The sequence below is a fragment of the Paramormyrops kingsleyae genome, chromosome 17, assembly GCF_048594095.1.
Source record: "Paramormyrops kingsleyae isolate MSU_618 chromosome 17, PKINGS_0.4, whole genome shotgun sequence".
NCBI lineage: Eukaryota > Metazoa > Chordata > Actinopteri > Osteoglossiformes > Mormyridae > Paramormyrops > Paramormyrops kingsleyae.
Genome location: NC_132813.1, coordinates 8,646,671 through 8,664,470, shown reverse-complemented (window position 1 = coordinate 8,664,470; position 17,800 = coordinate 8,646,671). Strand labels below are relative to the sequence as shown.

Sequence of the window (17,800 nt, the reverse complement as noted above, 5' to 3'; positions counted from 1 at the left end):
AACGCCACGCCCACAAAGCCAGATGGAGGCCTATCGTTACTAAAGGTGGGGTTTGAAGTGACCAATGACCCTTGGGCAGGGCTGCGCGACCCTGGGAAAATTTACATTCCAACATCTTTCCAAAAGCAACGCAACGTGGCCGAAAATCAGACCAGATGTATTGGTGGTACATTGCTTTGGTGATAATGTAGTAGCAATTCTGAACGATAGAGATAACAGTACAGTAAGTTTTGCTGTACTACGTAATTCTGAAATCTGAGAAAATATGAATCGTAATATATCTACTGCTGTAGGCACTAACTTAGCACCAGGTAGGCTTGTGTGCAGGCTTGCAGTAAATGTATAACATTATGTAGCAATCGCTTTTGCGTAAAGTTTGAGGGGCAGATAGCAGGTCAGCCAGCTAAAATGCCCCACAGTGGTATCATTACTACACCAACCACAGGGTTCGAACCCGTGACCTTCCAAACACATATTCTTAAATACCTCACCTAAGTAAACTTCATTTACTTGCCATACAGCTTGTGTTTGAACAATAATCAATTATCAATAATCAGAAAGCGTGAGTGTCACGCCAAATGCATGACAGTTGGTAACCCTGTGATGAAGCAGCATGGCAAAGCATTACCTTTTCGTACAGGAAGTGTCTTTGGCTATGAAGGTTAGCTGCATGGCAACGGTGACAGCCAATGACGTGCCGCTTGGCCAGCGAGGCGTCCAGTCAGGCCGGGCCTGGCGCTCGCGGACATTGAGCGCCCGTCCGCGCGCACTGTCTGTGACACGAGACGAGGCAAGTTAAGCGCTTTCAAGCGGCTCAGGTATTAAATACATTTTTAATATAGCAAAATAGTTAACGGCGAGTTTTTGTACCAGTTCGTTCCTTAAAGTGTAACACATATATATTTAAAAAATATTTAATTATTGTTATTTGTAGAAGTATGTACCATAATGAAGAAGTTGTTTAAAAAGTGGTACTGTACCTGCATTGTATGTATGTTTCTTTTTCCTTTGCCAGGAAATAGTAATAGTAACCTGTTAAAAGTTTATATATATATACCTTATATGGAAAAAAAGAAATATAACTTAGTCTCTGTCTATTTTAAATGTAGCTATTATATATGTATACGTGTGTGTATGCATATATATAGATATAATAAAAATTATACATTATATATTATAATTATTAATATGAATTGTATTGCTGTATAGGTCTATTTTATATTCTGTTGTATATTTTTATATATGGTTTGTTAATTTGCCCAACTTGGTGCATTGATCCTTTCTAAGAAAAGGGACTCACGTCTCGTTTTGCAATCAAAATCCTAGAATTTATAAAAAGTACATTGAATTGCGTGTAGGGCTGGACTGGCCACCTGGCGTACCGGGGATTTTCTCCGTGGGCCCGTGGCAATGTTGAAGAAGTTACAAAAGTGATCCATTACTGACAGAGGTGTAAAGTTCAGGTCCAGAAAGTACTTTACTGCTGTGTCTGTAATGGATTACGTTTGATATTATAGCTTATCCAACACTGACCGATGGGTATGTGACCACCACCACGGCCGGTCGGCAACATGTATCGCACGGCAAAATTTACTGCGGGGAAACGGGGACCTTAAAGTCCAGTCCTGCCTGGGAGCTGTCTGACACCTGAAACACCACGTGAAGTGCCTCATTATTCCAATATGGTTTTATGGACAGCGAAAACCCGTCAGTCCGCCCCCCTCTAAGTTGTGTTCGACCGGCGTTTGTCTTTCGTGTGTAGCTCATCAGCCCCCTCTAGCGACAGAGAAAGGATATGGCGCCTAGGAGATCCCGACGAGGAGACCGAAGGTACATTCGCCTGTCTTCTGTAATCACCGCGTGGCCGTAACTGGATTATTGGATGCAAAATACCTTGATAAACCGAGAGGACACAACCCAATGCATATGAGCATCTTCCCGCAGGAAGGAAGAACGAGACCTTTGCGCCAGCCTGAAAGAGATCGCTGCTATGCTCCCCATCAGTGGCACCATGCTCACCAAAGTACTTTGGACATTTTTTCTGTATCAGTCACCTATTTGCTTAGCATCAGTACTTTGAGATATGGTGTAATTCCATGACTGGAGCTGGTTCTTTTGTCTAGATTACACATGACTTAGAACCCCCCCCCCCCCCCCCCCATCCAACATCCTCTTCTCCACTATTCAGTCCCATCTGGCCTTTCTCGTCCCCAACAGAAGGAAACACTGGCCCATGTGCTGCGTTACCTGGACTTCCTCTGGAGCCACATACAGAAGCTACAAGCTCACCTGCCGTCTCACTGCCTCCCCAAGGCTCATGACAAAGGTGATGGAAGCTGCGTTTCAGGCACAGATCTCAGCGATGTGGCAGGACTGCCGTGGCCTCCGACTGGCACGGAACACCAGGACTCCAGTGGTCTGCTCTTGTTTGCTGACCTGACCTTGTATGCACATGTTTGTTTGATTGCAGTGTGTGGGGATTCTGACTCAAGTGAGAGCATCCTTTCAGAGACGAATACAGAACCCTGTAGACCCCCTAACTCCCACCGAGCCCAGCTGAAGCACAGGCGTGGCAGGCCACACAAGCCCCCTCTCAACATAGGTAAGAGCCAAACTGCTTTGAAAGTGCAATGATTTGTAAATAGAACTTTTGTTCTTTTTGTTCTAGCGTTTGTTGTATGTATGTATACATATATATATATATACATATATACATACATATATATATACATATATATATACACACATATATATACATATATATGTATATGTTTTCTATACTAATTATCACAGTATAACATAACTATAAACATAGCATCAGTTTACTGTATATCATAGAACATTAGTAGCACATTTAGTTACAATGTAATGGTTCTATTTTGGTTTGTAACAAAGTATATACATATGAATCAAGTTAAGTTGCTTAATTGTCATTTCTCACATGTGAAACAAAACTGAAAAAGGAACAGCTGAGAACAAACAGTGAACAATACATATTGGGGAAGAATAAGGAAAGAATAAAATGTCAATTAAGAAATAAAAGAATTAACAGAAATCAGTGTAGAGCAAATGAGCAATTATCAGTGTTTATGAGGTTGGTGGGAAGTCTGATAGCTTGAGGGAAAAAAAAACTGCTGCAGAGCCTGGTGGAGGTGGGCAGAATGTTCCAGAATCTTTTTCCAGATGGAAGGGGGGTGAACAGGCTATATAATTGGAGTAGAGGGTAATGTGTGATGGAGTGGACTCTGTCGCTGCAGCGTTTGTTGTATATGTGGTAGGTAGGGAGGTTCCCATGATTTCTCTGCTGTCCTCACTATTCACTGGAGGGACTTGTGGACTGAGGCTGTGCAGTTTCCATACCAGCAGGATGCTGTCTATGGTTCCTCCGTAAAAAGCTATGTGAAGAGTTTTTGTTCATGCACTGCTAACATCAATGTAGAAGCATTACGTTCCGTTTTGTACTGGCAAGTAACTTTTGAAATACAAATGCTAGAGTTATGGGCAGATGTGCAAGACAAGCAAAGGAGACACTACATGTTGGACACATATGAGAGCGTCAGTGAAGACGATGATGCCCCTGACATCCAATCAGTGAAGAATGGATGGAGTGATTGCGCAGAGTGTCGATCTGTTTATCAAGAGACACAAGCAGTGCAGGACAGCGACTCTCTGCCGAGCTCTCTGGACTCAGGAGTCAGTCTCAGCCAGCTGGTAACACAGACGGTTCCACACAGAGGTGAGACCGTCATCCATTTATGGCTCAGTCTTGTGAATTTTGGTAGTTCAAGTCAGAATTTTAAAACGAATCCTTCTGTCAAAATATTCAGGCCAGGGCCTGGAAAAAGAGGCTGAAAAACTTATTTGTGACCACTGTGAAGCCCACACAGGCAGCGAAGAGGGCAGCTTCCTAGACTCTCAATTGTCCGGGTGAGTCCTGGCACCATTTCTGCTGTTGTATCCGACTTTCACGCTAAAGCAAATGCTGTTTCATACAGCATGCTTCTGAGGCACAGACTTCATAACATAAACTTAATTTCAGACACATAGGGTGGATGATTTTCCTGTATTATTGTATTGTGACATCAGCCTTATCGTGTTTATTTCAACCTGCTAAGTTTCTCGATTTGCTCTAAAAACAAACTTGCCGTAGCTTCTCAAATCATCTAAAGTTTTGTTTTGCATTAAATGTGACAAATTTGTTCCGAACGTTTATGCCATGGTTGCCGTGTGCTGGCCCCATGTTGTACTCTGTGCACCTCATAGGACTGAAGGAATTCTCCTGAAGGACCACATGCTGGGGTCAACCACCTCAGTGCATAAGAAGCACCCCCCTACCATAGGGTCTTCACTTGAATGGACATCCCCGTTGGCTCTGTTCCCAGTCTCTGACACCCAAGAGAGTCTGAATCTCAGCCCCTCCCTCCTCAATTCTCCTGCCCGGGGCGTCACCAGCCTCCTGCTGCCTGAAGGGCAAGATTACTTGCAAGGTTTGTGAAAAACATCCACTCGCACAAAGACATTTAGACACACAATGGTTTTTCTGTTCTTTTTTTTTTTTTTTTTACATGAAACCTGCCATTTTTTTGCTTGCAGCGCTATTTGAAGATGTCTGGGTCAGCCCCAAAGCCAGCCCTGCCCAAGCTCCCAGCTCGCCGGAACGTTCCCTGGATGATCCGGTAGAGTACTCAGCAGAAGAGGAGGAACCCCGATGGTGAACAAGGCTGCTTTTGACGTGCCCTGCTGTCGCCAGTGACACCTCGATCCTACCCCAGGTCCTCCAGCTGAGGAATGGCGAGGAGCTGGATTCTCAGAGGGACGACGAAGACTCAAACTGGAGCCCTACACAGCGGGGCCCTTCATGGAAAAGAAGATCCACCATCAGTAGGCGGCCAGGCACCCACTCCAGGTTGAAAAAGAAATGTGTCAACGGCTTCATCATGTTCTGTCGTGTCAACAGGAAGGTTTACTTGCGGTGAGGGTCTCTGGGAGACTTGTAGCCTCTTTAATCTCACCCCCTAGGTCAGCCTTGGTTCGATGTCCACACAGTCATCTGTAACTAAGACTGTCTCTTGGCATGTATCTAAACAGCTGCCATCCTGGTACCCCGTCCACTGTGGTCACGAAGGAGCTGGCGAATCTGTGGCACATCATGCCCAAGCAGGAGAGGCGTGTGTACAGGTCTGCAGATCATGGCCAAAAGCAGCACAGCCTCGTTAAAGAGCGTGAAACAGTGTAAGTTCACCCAAAATGTTACGTTTTTTTTCCCCCCCCATAGCATGAAGGCTCGCCGCTTCAGCTGCCAGCAGAACCGCAACGTGAAGCTGAAGGGTGAGGTGGAAGGGGAGGAAGATGTCGTCCCAAGCCCCCTACACACACTGCTGGCTCACAGAGACTACTCTGCAGCCAGAGGAGTGCTCCAAGGGCACCCTCACATGCTGAGCTGCACAGAGAACATTTAACTCCCGCTCAGTGTGGAATTACCCACAATGCAGTGCCCGTGTAAACGCCAATACTAAAATGTGCTGCAGGTGATGGAGCAAACTGTACTGAGCAGCAGAGAACTCTGTCCATCAAGCAATAATCATTTTAAACAGTAAATATTTTAAATAAAAAATGAAAATATTGCAGATAAAAGCAGGTGGCACATATTTTAAAAACAAACTAAGTGACCAATGCCTAGTGCACTAAAAGTACATGTTTAACCTGTGAATTTAGTCTGTCAATCCACGTCTCTCTCTGCCTAAATGGAATTTGACTAAATTCTTAAAACATTATTGGAAGAGAAAAGTGGAGGCACATTTTTCGTGAGACTAAAACTAGGGTGAGTGTTGAGCTTAAGGATTCTGTGGAGTTGTTTTAGAATTATTTGTTAAACTAATTGATATTGTAATTTAGGGTAGAAGCCATAGCCCTGCAGTTTTGTGTCTATGGTACTTCTTTGTAAATTGTATTCTTTGTAAAGCTTTATTTTATTGTGTTATTTTTCAAGAAGCAATGCTGCTCTACTCAGTGCCACTTGCTAGTTATTTGTAAATGTTCTCACTGAAAAACACAGTTTGGGAAGATTCTGTGGATTTGTCTATTCTGCATAAAACACAGTGGTTTATGTGATTTTAATAGTATCTGAAATGTTACAATTTTATTCGATAAAAGGTTTTGTTCAAAAATACTGCTGCTGTTCGAGTTGGGACGCTTGTGATTGTGCAGTGGCATTTTCATCCAGACCTTTAGTGTGGAGCCTGTGTGATGACCCAGTTCCACCAGAGGGGGCAGTATCACCAATGCCAGTCACATTCTCACACTCGTGTCACCTGCCGTAATATTTCACAAGGAAGACAATATAAATGTCAGCAAATCAATAAATTATATGAGACATTTATTTTGTGTTCCCAGTACATGTCCAAGGACAAAAAAGAAATAAGAACAAACATACAAAAATCTACAAAAAAAAAAAAATGGTTACAAGTTAAATAAAACAGATTCCCACATTAGGAAATATTTTTTCTTTTTAATATATTTTTCTTATAAAATAATGAAAACATAATTTACACTATTCAATATACACGCATTAAAACAACATCCGGAGAATACTCGAGAGAGAGAGATCAGCGGAAAGTTTTTGTCCACAGAATAGAATCCTGCTTCATGCAGAAAGTACCCAACATTTAACTGAAGAGAACTGAAAACACCCGAAACATTAAAATCAGCTTTGTACAAAAATCTGACCATTTACAAAAGAAAAAAAAATGTACCATCTAAATTTCGCTTTTTTCCTTTTTCACTTTGCAAAATTGCCAATGCGTTTCAAAAATAAATTATCAAAATATTACACATAATACAAATTACATACAATTTGACCATTTTTAAAATTTCCATTAATAATTGTTGCATGTGTAACATCAAAGCATTAAAATATGGTAATTAGTATTTTAAACATTGACTTTTTTCCAACTTAAGAAAAAAAAAACAAAAATTAAATTTTGGAACACATGAGGAAAAAAAAAAAAAAAAAAACTTAAGACAATAATGGTGTGAACAATGAATCACAGCCTGTTTTCGCATTTTGATCCAACGTCTAAGCATAAACAGAGTCCCTGCTTATATCACCCGTGACAAGATTCCAGTTGCTTTGTGGCTGTGACAATAATTACAGTACAAATGTGAGGACTTCAACCATACCGTCTGAAGATGGGTCATTAGAGATGTAGCAATTACATGAATATATCGCTTTGTGGTGGGGGGAAAGTGATAGGAGACCGACTGTCTGCCTGTGCATTTGGATAATATTTTGAGTGGGTGGTTTCAGTCAGGTGTACCCAAAAAAAAAACAAAACAAAAAAAAAACAAACAAAAAAAATCAATGTCACAGAGTAGCATCTCTCACACTTATCCAGTCATTGGCAACAGCTGTGGTGCAGGTTTACCCGTACACATTAACAATAAATAGAAATAAATAATACGGTTTGTATTTGCAGAGCTCCTGAGAAACAACGGAGGACTCCAGTTGGTTCAGAGTACAGGTTTGTGGGATAGAGGGGTGAATTTTGCCAGCCGTGTTGAACAGTACTGAGCGACAGGAGTTCTGAGACAGGCCTGATCTGGAAAGGAGAGATGCTAACCCTGCCTTGGTATTGCACAAGCTTACAAGTGGCCTCAAAGTTAGAATAACAGTTCTTTTTTTGGTGGGGGGGGGGGGGGCTTACAACATTTTAATGTCAGTTTTAGCTTAGACTGCACTCAACCACCCTTTCTGTGACAAACAGCTTAAATATCACAGACCCTGCCCCCCTCACCCAATTCATATCGCAAATTCTCTGACAAATTGTTCAGAAAAATATATTTCTGTAGGAATATAAACTACGTATCTAGTCATAGAAATATAGTGTCTTTGAGTTCACTTAGTACACAGGTATTTGCCGGGAGGTATTTAATTCTCTTTTTTTTAGGCCCATTCTTAAGAAGTGTTAGAAGAGTCAATACACATCTAGCTAAATACAGTGTAGACTGTACAATCCGATACCACAGTTTGGGATAAACTGTGGCACGACAGGTGATGTCACTTCCTGTTGCCAATGTACCTTTAAGTCGCCGCAGGATGTCTACACGCACACACCCACAAACACGATTTTGCAAGCACCGAAGAGTGCAATTCAAAACTGACAGCAAAATGGGTCCGACAAGTGAACAACATCGTCTGGAATTATTGCAAAAAACCGGTAACCATGCCATGACATTTTCACTCATTAAATTCCAGTTTGCCGTGGCAGCAGCGATTACAGCCTGGGTCCGTCGTGACCAGCAGTTTTGAGTGTTTACGGGCTGTATCTTCTTGGAGTTATTCATCTTGGTTGTTCGATTTCACGTGGCTGTTGGGTTTTTGCTGAGTGGTGTGAGCGACAAGGCCGTCAGGTGTGCACGAGATCTGGGCCCTTCTGAGTCCGTCCATGCAGACACAGAGACCCTCGCACCTGATGCCAAGGCCAACCCCACTGTGCATAGATACAAGTAATCATAAGTATTCACCATACAGCATAAGATTCAGATATTTATCGAGCCCCTTAATGAGTACTGAAAAAATTATACGAAATTAATGAATTTGACTACACATCATTGCACATTTTCAATATGCATCTTCAGCTAACAGAAGGATCGTCTACCCTGTGCTACTCAATGCTTTTTCTTTAGTGTCCCGCACCATCTCAGTCGTCATCGCATTACGCTGGCAGGACATATCCAACGCTGCATCACATTGCCAAAATTTTGTAAGGACAGTATTTATAAAACTGCCCACCCCCCCCCAACCCACGTAATGCAGTAGGACAGTACACTCAAAGGACCGCGTTAATCTACCCCAGCTATCAAATCGATATTTACACGAGGAGATCGAAGAACATGACTGACCTCTAGTGTGAATGAAGTAAACTTGGCAGAGGTTCATTTTAAGTGTGCATATGCTACCAGATGTGGATTTTGATTCTTTCGTTCTCTAATCCTGCGTGATCTTAGACTTTGGATATTCATCTGCTATTTGACAGTTCTATGCATTAGGTATAACATCCTATGCCTGATACAGAAGGCCATACAGCACAGCAAAATCTATAGTACCGCTCCCACTCGTACAGTGCCATGAGTTTTCGTAAATGCTCTGCAAAGCAGCATGGGAAATTGGTTCTTAGGGACTTGGCTATATTTAGTTAGTCCAGTCTCTCATTTACCAGCCTGGACATGAATGAGTACGTGCCTGCAAGTGTTTTTTTTTTTGGCTATTTTACTTCTTATAGACCTCTAGGGACAATGACCAACAGTTCGGTTTTTCATAAACAGCAAGGATTAGTGCTGACAGAGGATTAAATAAGACTTCTATATAATAAAAATCAACAGTAACAGTGGAAAAAACAACAATCGCGATAAAAAATCTTGGACATATTCAGACAATACAAGCTATTATGTGTTTCTATACAGTTAAGACTCAGACAATAATAATATTAACTAAATATTGTACCTGTTCCAGTCAAAGCCAAGCTAACTCAGGTATATCACAGGGTAGCTGCCTCCATCTATGCCCCCCCCCCACTCCATCTCACACCGACCTCGACCTGGAAGCGAGGGGCCTGGATGGTCTCTGTCCAAATTAGGCAGGGCTGGAGATGCTCTGTACAACCCCAATCTTTACAACATCGATCGGGTCACACAAGTAAGGAGGTGCTTTTGGGGAGGAACTGGGAATAGGACCCAGGGTAGTGTTTCACAGTCCCCCCTCCCAAAAAAATAAATCCTTCCCCAGATATCCCGGTGGTCTGTTCCACCCCTTTTGTTTAACTGCATCCATCCAGTTTGCAGCAAACCTTCCTTTGGGGGAGGTGGGGTGGGGTGGGGTAGCATAGCAGTACCTTAATGAGACATGATCGGGGCAACATGTGACCTGACAGTGTGACCAATCGGGTCTCATTCATCATACCACAATCTATACAGTTCCCCCATTCAAACAGCTTTATTCACTGCACTGTTGCCATTTTTCTTCAAAGATTCAAGCCTAGGAAGAGCTCTATTCCTTTATGCCAGTTTTCCTCTCTTCCCTGCTTTTTCCAGTCCCTCCTAATCCACCTTTCCCTTCCACCTCTCACTAGTGCCACACGAAGGGCCGGTGGAAGCTGGCCTGCCTCAGTGCCGATGTCACTTCCTGTCTCCCTGGGTGGCAGTGAGCATCTGGCTGAACTTGCGGAGCTGCTCGCTGGCCGACAGTGACTCTTCCTGAAGCCGCTGGTTGTTCTCCCGCAGGTTGGCCATCTCTGCCAGCAGGGCCACCTTGTCCTGCTTCTCCTGTAGGACGAGACAAGGAACGCGCGTTAAAAATAATACGCAGGAACACGAGGTTCTTCTCGGCAGCGCTGGAACCGGAGAGGACGGGGCTCACCTTCTCTAGATCGTTGTTTAGCTGCTTCAGCATCACCTCCAGGTGGTAGAGGCGGCCTGAAAGATCACTGGGGATTTCGTCACTGAAAAAACAGCCGTATGTGCCCATTAAAAGAACAGATTTAGCACAGCTGGGCGAAAAGAAGAAAAAAACAAAAAACAAAGCCGCTACGTAAGGCTCAGTCGCTAAATCCGAGTTACTCTGGGGAAGTTGCAGTACCAAGTGCGACCACAAGATGGCACTTCGGCATGAATTTCGACACTGCAGAGCACTGCAGAGAAATCTTTGTCTCCAATGTGGGTGAGAGAGCAGCTGTGCGTGGTTGTACATCTCACCACTGGTATGCCTGTGTGGGTGAAGGGTGGTGTCGATAACGGTGTATGTTACCTGGCGAAGGTCGGGGTCGTGCGAGGGGTCTGGGCCGTATGAAAATGGATCGGGCTGGGGGCCAGTCGCAGGTCTGTGGCCCCCACTGGCGGCTCACTGAGGGAGAACAGGGACACCGCCCTCTGCACTGTAATACACAACCCCCCCCAGGAAAAATGCATCGTAAGTACTGCCGTCATTAATTTCAGTCATGGTGGAAACAATCCATGGCACAGCATAGGTAGAAAATGTAGTGGGGGGGGGGGTTAACACAGGGGCGGGGACAAAGCTTTCCTTGTCTTCACAAGTGGCTTTTACAACCAGTGGTCCCTAAGGGAGAACTTATACTGCAAAGACCATCCAAAAGACCCGTAACTGGGGCAAGGTGGTTTGCGAGCCCCAGGATCATGCATCAGCCAGGTAGATATATTAATGACAGGGTTTCCTTGAGTCTCTCCACCCCGCGAGAGGGTGAAACGGGCCGCAGGACGACTGACGGACGGCACACAGACAGAGGAGCTTTGTGAGCTCGCCAGTGAGACAAATCAGCTTCCTGCCTCCCAGGAGTGTCAGGTGACGCCGCTGAGAGGGCGGACTGTGCGGACTCTGAGACGTCCACCCACTGCTCTTTTGTAAATTAGACAGAGAGACAAATATGCAGAGAGAGAGAGAGAGAGAGAGAGAGAGAGAGAGAGAGAGAGAGAGAGAGAGAGAGAGAGAGAGAGAGGGGCGTATCCTTTCCCAGAATCCTCCTCACCCTCGTAGGCCTTAGCGGCGTTGACCAAGCTAGCCCACTCCAGGCCACAGGCTGTGTCAGGGAGGGGCATGAGTCCGGGGTCCAGGCGGCGGAGGGGGGGCACTTTGTCACGCACCTCCGTCAGTGACAGCTCAGAGGCAGACAGCGGTACTGCAAACAAAAAATAAGTCTCATAAGATTGTCCAGGTATGTGGTGCAGAACGAAAACATCTCACGGTGCAGCAAAGTGTGAAAACTGCACTGAAAAGAGTCGTCAGTAAAATGGGTGGCATGCAGCTCAGCCGGTTGGACGCTGGGCCTGTAAGCAGAAGGTTCATATCCCAGGGTCAGCAAAGTGATTTCCTGAGCAAGAGCCTGCCGATTGGCCAATGCAAAGCGAGACTCACCCTTCTTACTGGGCACAAGTGAGCTGTGGGCGGAGCTGTGGATGTGCCGGCGCGTGGGCAGGGTGCAGGTGAACAGCAGGTCACTCTGCGTGGTCGGGGTGTCGAACAGCGTCGTGCTGGCGAAGCTGGAGTCCCGCCGGCCGCTGCAGAGGCTCTCGTCCGAGAAGGTGCGCTGGAGGCTCCGCCGCGGGGACTGCGGACGATTGGGGTGACAGACTGAGCAACAGCATACAGGTCTAAGGAAATACGGTTTATTACATCTGACCCAACCTAGTTGTCATATGTCATCTTCCCTCGCATTCTGACGCGTGTCACATAGGGCGCCCCCTGATGGCCACTGCCGGGGTTTGTTAGATATGTGTGACTGTGTATGCCTGCGTTTCCCCGGCCCTCACCACATCTCTGTGAGGCGCCTCGCTGGGCTGGTCCATGATGATGAGCTTCTTCAGGTCGTCTTCGATGGTGCTCTTGTGGGAGCGCCGGGGAGAGCGGAGGTCCCTCAGGGAGGCGCGGAGGCGCGGCTGGCCGAACACGTTCTTCGAATTCACGTCCACCTGCCTGAACGCATGAGCGCGGACAACGCTATTAAAACGTGATCAACTACCGCCATAAGGTGCAAAGACGGAGATAAGGAGTAAAAAAACAAAGGAAGCACACGAAGACCCTCCAATGTGAGAAAGTACAGATCTATTCAAAGATGAAGAGATCATCCCGTAGAGACCATCCCACAGAAAGAATCCAGAACCTCTGTGGGAGAGACTATCCCATACAGACAACCACACAGAGACCATACTGCAGAAAGAATCTGGAATACTGCAGAGACCATCCTGAATCCCACAGAGACAATCCCGCAGAGACCATCCCTTCGAGTCCATCTCAAATCCCACAGAGACCATCCCGAATCCCACAGAGACTCCCAAATTCAGCAAAGACTATCCTGAATCCCACAGAGACCATCCCGAATCCCATAGAGACACTCCCAAATTCAGCACAGACTATCCTGAATCCCACAGAGACCATCCCGCAGAGACCATCCCGAATCCCATAGAGACACTCCCAAATTCCGCATAGACTATCCCGAATCCCGCAGAGACCATCCCGAATCCCACAGAGACTCCCAAATTCCGCATAGACTATCCCGAATCCCGCATAGACTATCCCGCAGAGACCATCCCGAATCCCATAGAGACACTCCCAAATTCCGCATAGACTATCCCGAATCCCGCAGAGAGCATCCCGCAGAGACCATCCCGAATCCCATAGAGACACTCCCAAATTCCGCATAGACTATCCCGAATCCCGCAGAGAGCATCCCGCGAATAAGCTGGCTTACTTCTTGCTGCTGCAGCTGTCCGAGCTGCTGCCAGTGCAGGTGCCGGCAGCGACGGAGTCCTGGTGGTGCTGCCAGGCGTTGTGTTTGCTCTTGCTGTAGGAGGTCTTGGGCACCGAGCTGGACAACTGCTGCGACGTCCCTAAGGTCGGTGTAATGGTGGTGGCCCTAACAGGCCGCGATTTCTCTGCCGGTGGGGTCTTGTACCCTTGTGGGGTGTAGCAGGTCCGGCTGTAGAAGAAACACCGAAAGGCTCAGTTGTGGAACTCCGCCCATTTTCCCACAGTCAAGTCAGCTGCCAACCAAATAGATATTTACTAAACATACTACTACTACTACAAAAAATACACTACACCTACCAAGCCTTCATCACTCAGTGCATCCATCTACGACTGCAGAACCCTTGCTGTGCCCTTCTGCTGTACCTGCCCCCCGTGGGTACACCCCCCCCAGAGTATCGACTCTGCGTGAGCAGTGCTGAGACAGGCAGCCTGTCCCAGTTATAGACATGACCTTTTAATTCCCCCCCATCCCAGCTGGACCATCTGCGAGCAGCCCGGCGATGGGGGTGGGCGAGAAAGAATGCGCTTTCAGGCCGGAACAAAGGGCCGTCATCGGCCCCCTTGCTGGGATTTGGCTAACGAGCGCACTGCAAGCAAGGTTAACTGGAGGTCAGTCAGTGAGGAGGAGGATGATGGGAAGGGGAAGGAGAACTGGGGGGAGGAGGTGGAAGCTCCTGGGAATATAGGGAGGGACTCGTGGGCTGCTAAGGGGGCTCCCCTCTAATGACGCATTAATGCCTACTTGGGTTTGCCATGCATCAGGCATTGCAGAAGCAGACATGCTTCTGTAAAACACACAGGTCCAGAACCCACACCTGGGCTTAAAGGAGTCCGCCGAGGCCCCCGGTGGCGGGAATGTGCGAGTGCGGTAATTCTTGCTCTGGCTGGACGAGGCAGGCAGGGCCGGGGACGACTCCCTCCTCCGACCGTCCCCAGAACGGCTGGCGAGCTCCTGGAGGCCGCTGTAGGTGGCCGAGCCGTGCAGGGGCTTCTGGGAGCTGAGGTGGCTACGCGGCGGCTTAACCGGCTTGGTGCCGGGGCTCGGCGTGTAAAGGGTGGAGGCGTCGATGCCGCTGTCGCTGGAGCCGCCCTTGGCTAGGGGGTCCAGGTCTGGCTCCGCCGGGTCGCCCAGCCCCCCTGAGCCGCCCATGCCGCCGTCGAACCAGCGCTCCTCACTGTGGCTGCTGGAGGCGTTGCTGGAGAGCGTGTTGCTGCTGGAGTGGCTGGAGTACTGGGCCTCCCCCTGACGTACAGAGAGGTGCAGGAAACGAGACGCAATGGAAGAGAGTCAGAGAGCAAAATAGAAAAACAACATCAACCAGACGCATAAAAGATCATCCTGTTTAGCGTCAAACCTCAAAGTCAAACTCAGGACCACTTTCCCCTCACCTTTGAGTGCCGGTTGGGAGAGTCCTTCCCGGGGGGATCCTGCCGGCTTGATCGCTTCTGTGTGCCTCCCCCGCCCACAGGGGGCACCCGTGAGGACACCGGCATGTGCCACAGGGGTTCTGGGGAGGCATGTGACAAGACATGCTAGTGAGACCGAGGGCATATATTAGATATGTTACTAGTACCCTGCAATGTATTACAATATGTTCCAAGAGGATGGGGTCCACATCAAATCACTCCAGAGCATTCCACCATCGAACGATAGAGGCTTCATCTCAACAGACATAATGGCCCTAGTGTCATTTTTCACTTCCATGGCCACCAGAGGGCAGTCACCCCAGGCAGCTGTAAATCAGACTGGCCACGGGTCTCCAGGGAAGCCCCCTTGTTTGTTGACGTATGGAGTACTGACTTTGGCTTCTGAAGGGTATCATTTGCGGAGGGTGGCGCTGCAAGGTGGCGGGCAGCGGCGAAGTGCAGGGGAGCCATACCAGGTTTGACCCGCTCCATGGTGCTGCCCTGACTGGTGAATCCGGACGACGACTCCCCACTCGATGCCATGTCCAGGTTCATGTGCGGCTCGTAGCCCAGTAGGGGGCGCTGCGACATGCCGTACCTGTGAGGGAGAGCGGCCCTTTACTGCTGGTCGACGCCAAGGGACAGGCCAGCATGTATGGTGATCTGGCCAATCGGAAGCAAGCATGCAAGAACCACAAATGCCGTAGAGATGCACCTAATGGCCAGGGAGACACCACCGCCACTAGCCAGGCAGACCGACTGCCCCTGCTCCTGGATAGAGGCACTAAAAACACAGAAGGCTCATGAATGGATGTGCGGTCAGGAGACATGAGTCAGCTCAGCATTCTAATTATATCCCCTAATTACACGGACCATCGATGCAGCGGTGCGCCAAGCAGTGAATCCGCGGTCCAACCCAGAGTCAGATCCCAACTTTTACATCACAGTTGCCATGCTAAGGGTTTCACCTAAAGCAGCTGGGAATCATGGACCTCGCTGTTCCAGTACACATGCACAAATCTGACCAAGGTCAACATAAGCTATGGCGACCCAATCCAGGCTTCATGTGGCCCAGTGTCAATAGCCCTCACTGGACAGTTATGCTGGTCACAGAGAAGGTCTTCAGGCCACAGTGGAAAGGCCTGCAATCTCCAGCCTCCAACATCACTGCCGCTCAAGACCCTCAGCTGGCACCAACCCTCTGAGATGCCCCTTTACAGGCACTTCCTGTCTACACAGGAAGTTGACTCTACAGCTCATTAAGGGACCAGACTATGAAACTGATGAGAGCTCTAACTTAATATTCAATATATAAACCACAATAATTACTGCCTGAAGTCCATATGGTGCCCTACGTAAGCTTCACCAATAGCGCCCCCTGTCTGAGACAAAGTGAAATTGCCCGCCACCCCCTCAAAGAATGCCACCCAAGGCGGCTGCCTATGTGCCTTACTGGGTTAGTTGGCACTGCCCACAATGTATGTATTTAGCATGATCCAAAACGTTGTCATGGCAACCAAACCCTGTCCGAAAATCCAGTATTATTCTGTCTCTGTGACGGACTCGACCACAAACAAACCACACCACTCACAGCAGGTTCTGAAGTAGGGGCTTGGCAGAAACAAACTATTAGCTTACCAATTTATTATCTGGTACTGGTCAGATCAAAGGTTACATATTCAGTGTCAATAAAAACACAGTCTGTACAGAAGCAAACCTTCCTTGGCACCAAAAAAAAAACAGGTGAGCGCTCAATTCGCTGGATGAACAGGAAAAGTTGGCACAGTAATGATTTCCTGTTACGTCTCATTTGGCTCTGGTCGTGGTCGCTACCCGCAGGGTTGGTAAACCGGCTGTCCCCGCCCCCCGCCGGCCTGGCAGCCACGCGCCGAGGAACCCGGAGTTTCCCCGGAAACGCCGCACGTACGCCGCGGTACTCGGCGCGCTGCCTGTCAGGCCTGCGGGATGTAGGCCAAGCTGCCCCGGGCGCTCGCAGAGACGCAAAGGTGCGAGGCACCTGCACTGCAGGGACTGCAGTGGATCGAAGCGGGGGGGGGGGGCGCTACACAAATTTAATAGATGTCCTATGTGCTACAGCAGCTCCCAGCTACCAAAGGCCTTCTGGGGAAGTGGCAAGCGTCAGTCACTGTCTGTGAACACAACTCTGAGCGGCTATCTTTTAGTCATAACTGCTACCAGCTAGAGGTTGAAAGGCTTCAGATTTCTGAAAGTCGAAAGTTATGTCGAAAACGTCAAGTAGACATCGACTAAACGCTGATGTCATTAATCAAACTACAGAAGATGGGAATGTAATCTCCACGAGAAACTTCTGCAGCTCCAGAACACTTTCACGTGTCGCTTGCCTACTGCACAACAGGAACCTTGATGCCAAATAAGGACGTATTTTCATACAAACCTACACCGTCACCCCTAAACAATGGAGAATAAGGTGTTTTGTTAATTATTTGTTAGTCACGATCAAACCAAGACACAGCCTTTTATTTATATTTTATTTATATGACTGGTGAAATGTTTATCATTTATTATTCAATCTGGTCAGCAGATTAATCTTTCGATTTCCACAGAATAAAAATCAGTGTAACGTTATTCTTTAAGACACCGATCCAATAGTACAGAGATACATCTCGCCCAGAAAATCTCCAAAATTCCGGTAGCCTAAGTGTGACAAACAGTGAGCAGTAGTGAGGGTGATGGCTAGTCGTGCGTCGGCTGTGTGGAAATCAGATCTGTGCATTTGACATTCGTAGTTTCGGTCATTCACAAGTTGCCTGTGAACAATTAAACAGGAATACTTTTGGCGTTTGTTGAAAGATTGCAGAAATTCGCAAACAGCACGTAAGCCAAAAGCAATACCGAAAACGATTGGGATCACATAAAATCTTGGCTGGGGTATGCTGCGCATTTGTCTCAGCGACCAGCCTCACACTTGCGTGTTAGCCGTCTTCATGGCCCTGGAATCTCACGTTTCTCACATTAACTTTTAAACTTTTCATACAGTGCTGTCAATTTTGCATTTTTAATAAGCCTGAAACGTGGTGCTCCCAGTGCATACGGCTG

The 17,800-nt window shown here is 47.3% G+C and overlaps 2 protein-coding genes across 5 annotated transcripts in view; one reads left to right on the top strand and one right to left on the bottom strand.

Moving 5' to 3' along the window:
- Positions 1-117: 117 nt before the first annotated feature.
- On the top strand, positions 118-6,169 carry meiosin (meiosis initiator). Of its 2 annotated transcripts, none has more exons than XM_023813688.1 (13): positions 118-166; positions 641-818; positions 1,763-1,830; positions 1,945-2,023; positions 2,218-2,326; positions 2,471-2,602; positions 3,494-3,736; positions 3,828-3,927; positions 4,264-4,487; positions 4,594-4,676; positions 4,773-4,972; positions 5,089-5,178; positions 5,276-6,169. In XM_023813688.1, the coding sequence occupies exons 3-13, from the start codon at positions 1,796-1,798 to the stop codon at positions 5,457-5,459; spliced, it is 1,479 nt and encodes a 492-aa protein (XP_023669456.1). In that variant the 5' UTR covers positions 118-166; positions 641-818; positions 1,763-1,795; the 3' UTR covers positions 5,460-6,169. The 2 variants fall into 2 exon arrangements, with proteins under 2 accessions (XP_023669456.1, XP_023669457.1); XM_023813689.2 differs by having other exon boundaries at positions 152-223.
- A 190-nt stretch (positions 6,170-6,359) lies between these two features.
- sipa1l3 (signal-induced proliferation-associated 1 like 3) overlaps positions 6,360-17,800 on the bottom strand; it is a 50,817-nt gene continuing 39,376 nt past the window's right edge. For all 3 annotated transcript variants that reach the window (XM_072701001.1, XM_072701002.1, XM_072701003.1), the window contains exons 13-22: positions 15,196-15,320; positions 14,705-14,823; positions 14,131-14,558; positions 13,257-13,484; positions 12,319-12,481; positions 11,924-12,116; positions 11,538-11,687; positions 10,802-10,928; positions 10,415-10,496; positions 6,360-10,320 (exon numbers count right to left, since the gene is read on the bottom strand). In XM_072701001.1, coding sequence (XP_072557102.1) covers positions 10,174-10,320; positions 10,415-10,496; positions 10,802-10,928; positions 11,538-11,687; positions 11,924-12,116; positions 12,319-12,481; positions 13,257-13,484; positions 14,131-14,558; positions 14,705-14,823; positions 15,196-15,320 — 1,762 coding nt within the window. In that variant the 3' untranslated portion in view covers positions 6,360-10,173. The remainder of the gene's footprint in view (positions 10,321-10,414; positions 10,497-10,801; positions 10,929-11,537; positions 11,688-11,923; positions 12,117-12,318; positions 12,482-13,256; positions 13,485-14,130; positions 14,559-14,704; positions 14,824-15,195; positions 15,321-17,800) is intronic.

Excerpts from the sequence above, each read along its gene's own strand:
- meiosin (XM_023813688.1), top strand. The coding sequence starts at position 1,796 with ATGGCGCCTAGGAGATCCCGACGAGGAGACCGAAG. Across the intron at positions 2,603-3,493 it reads CAAGCCCCCTCTCAACATAG|AGTTATGGGCAGATGTGCAA; the intron begins GTAAGAGCCAAA and ends TACAAATGCTAG. Across the intron at positions 4,488-4,593 it reads AGGGCAAGATTACTTGCAAG|CGCTATTTGAAGATGTCTGG; the intron begins GTTTGTGAAAAA and ends TTTTGCTTGCAG.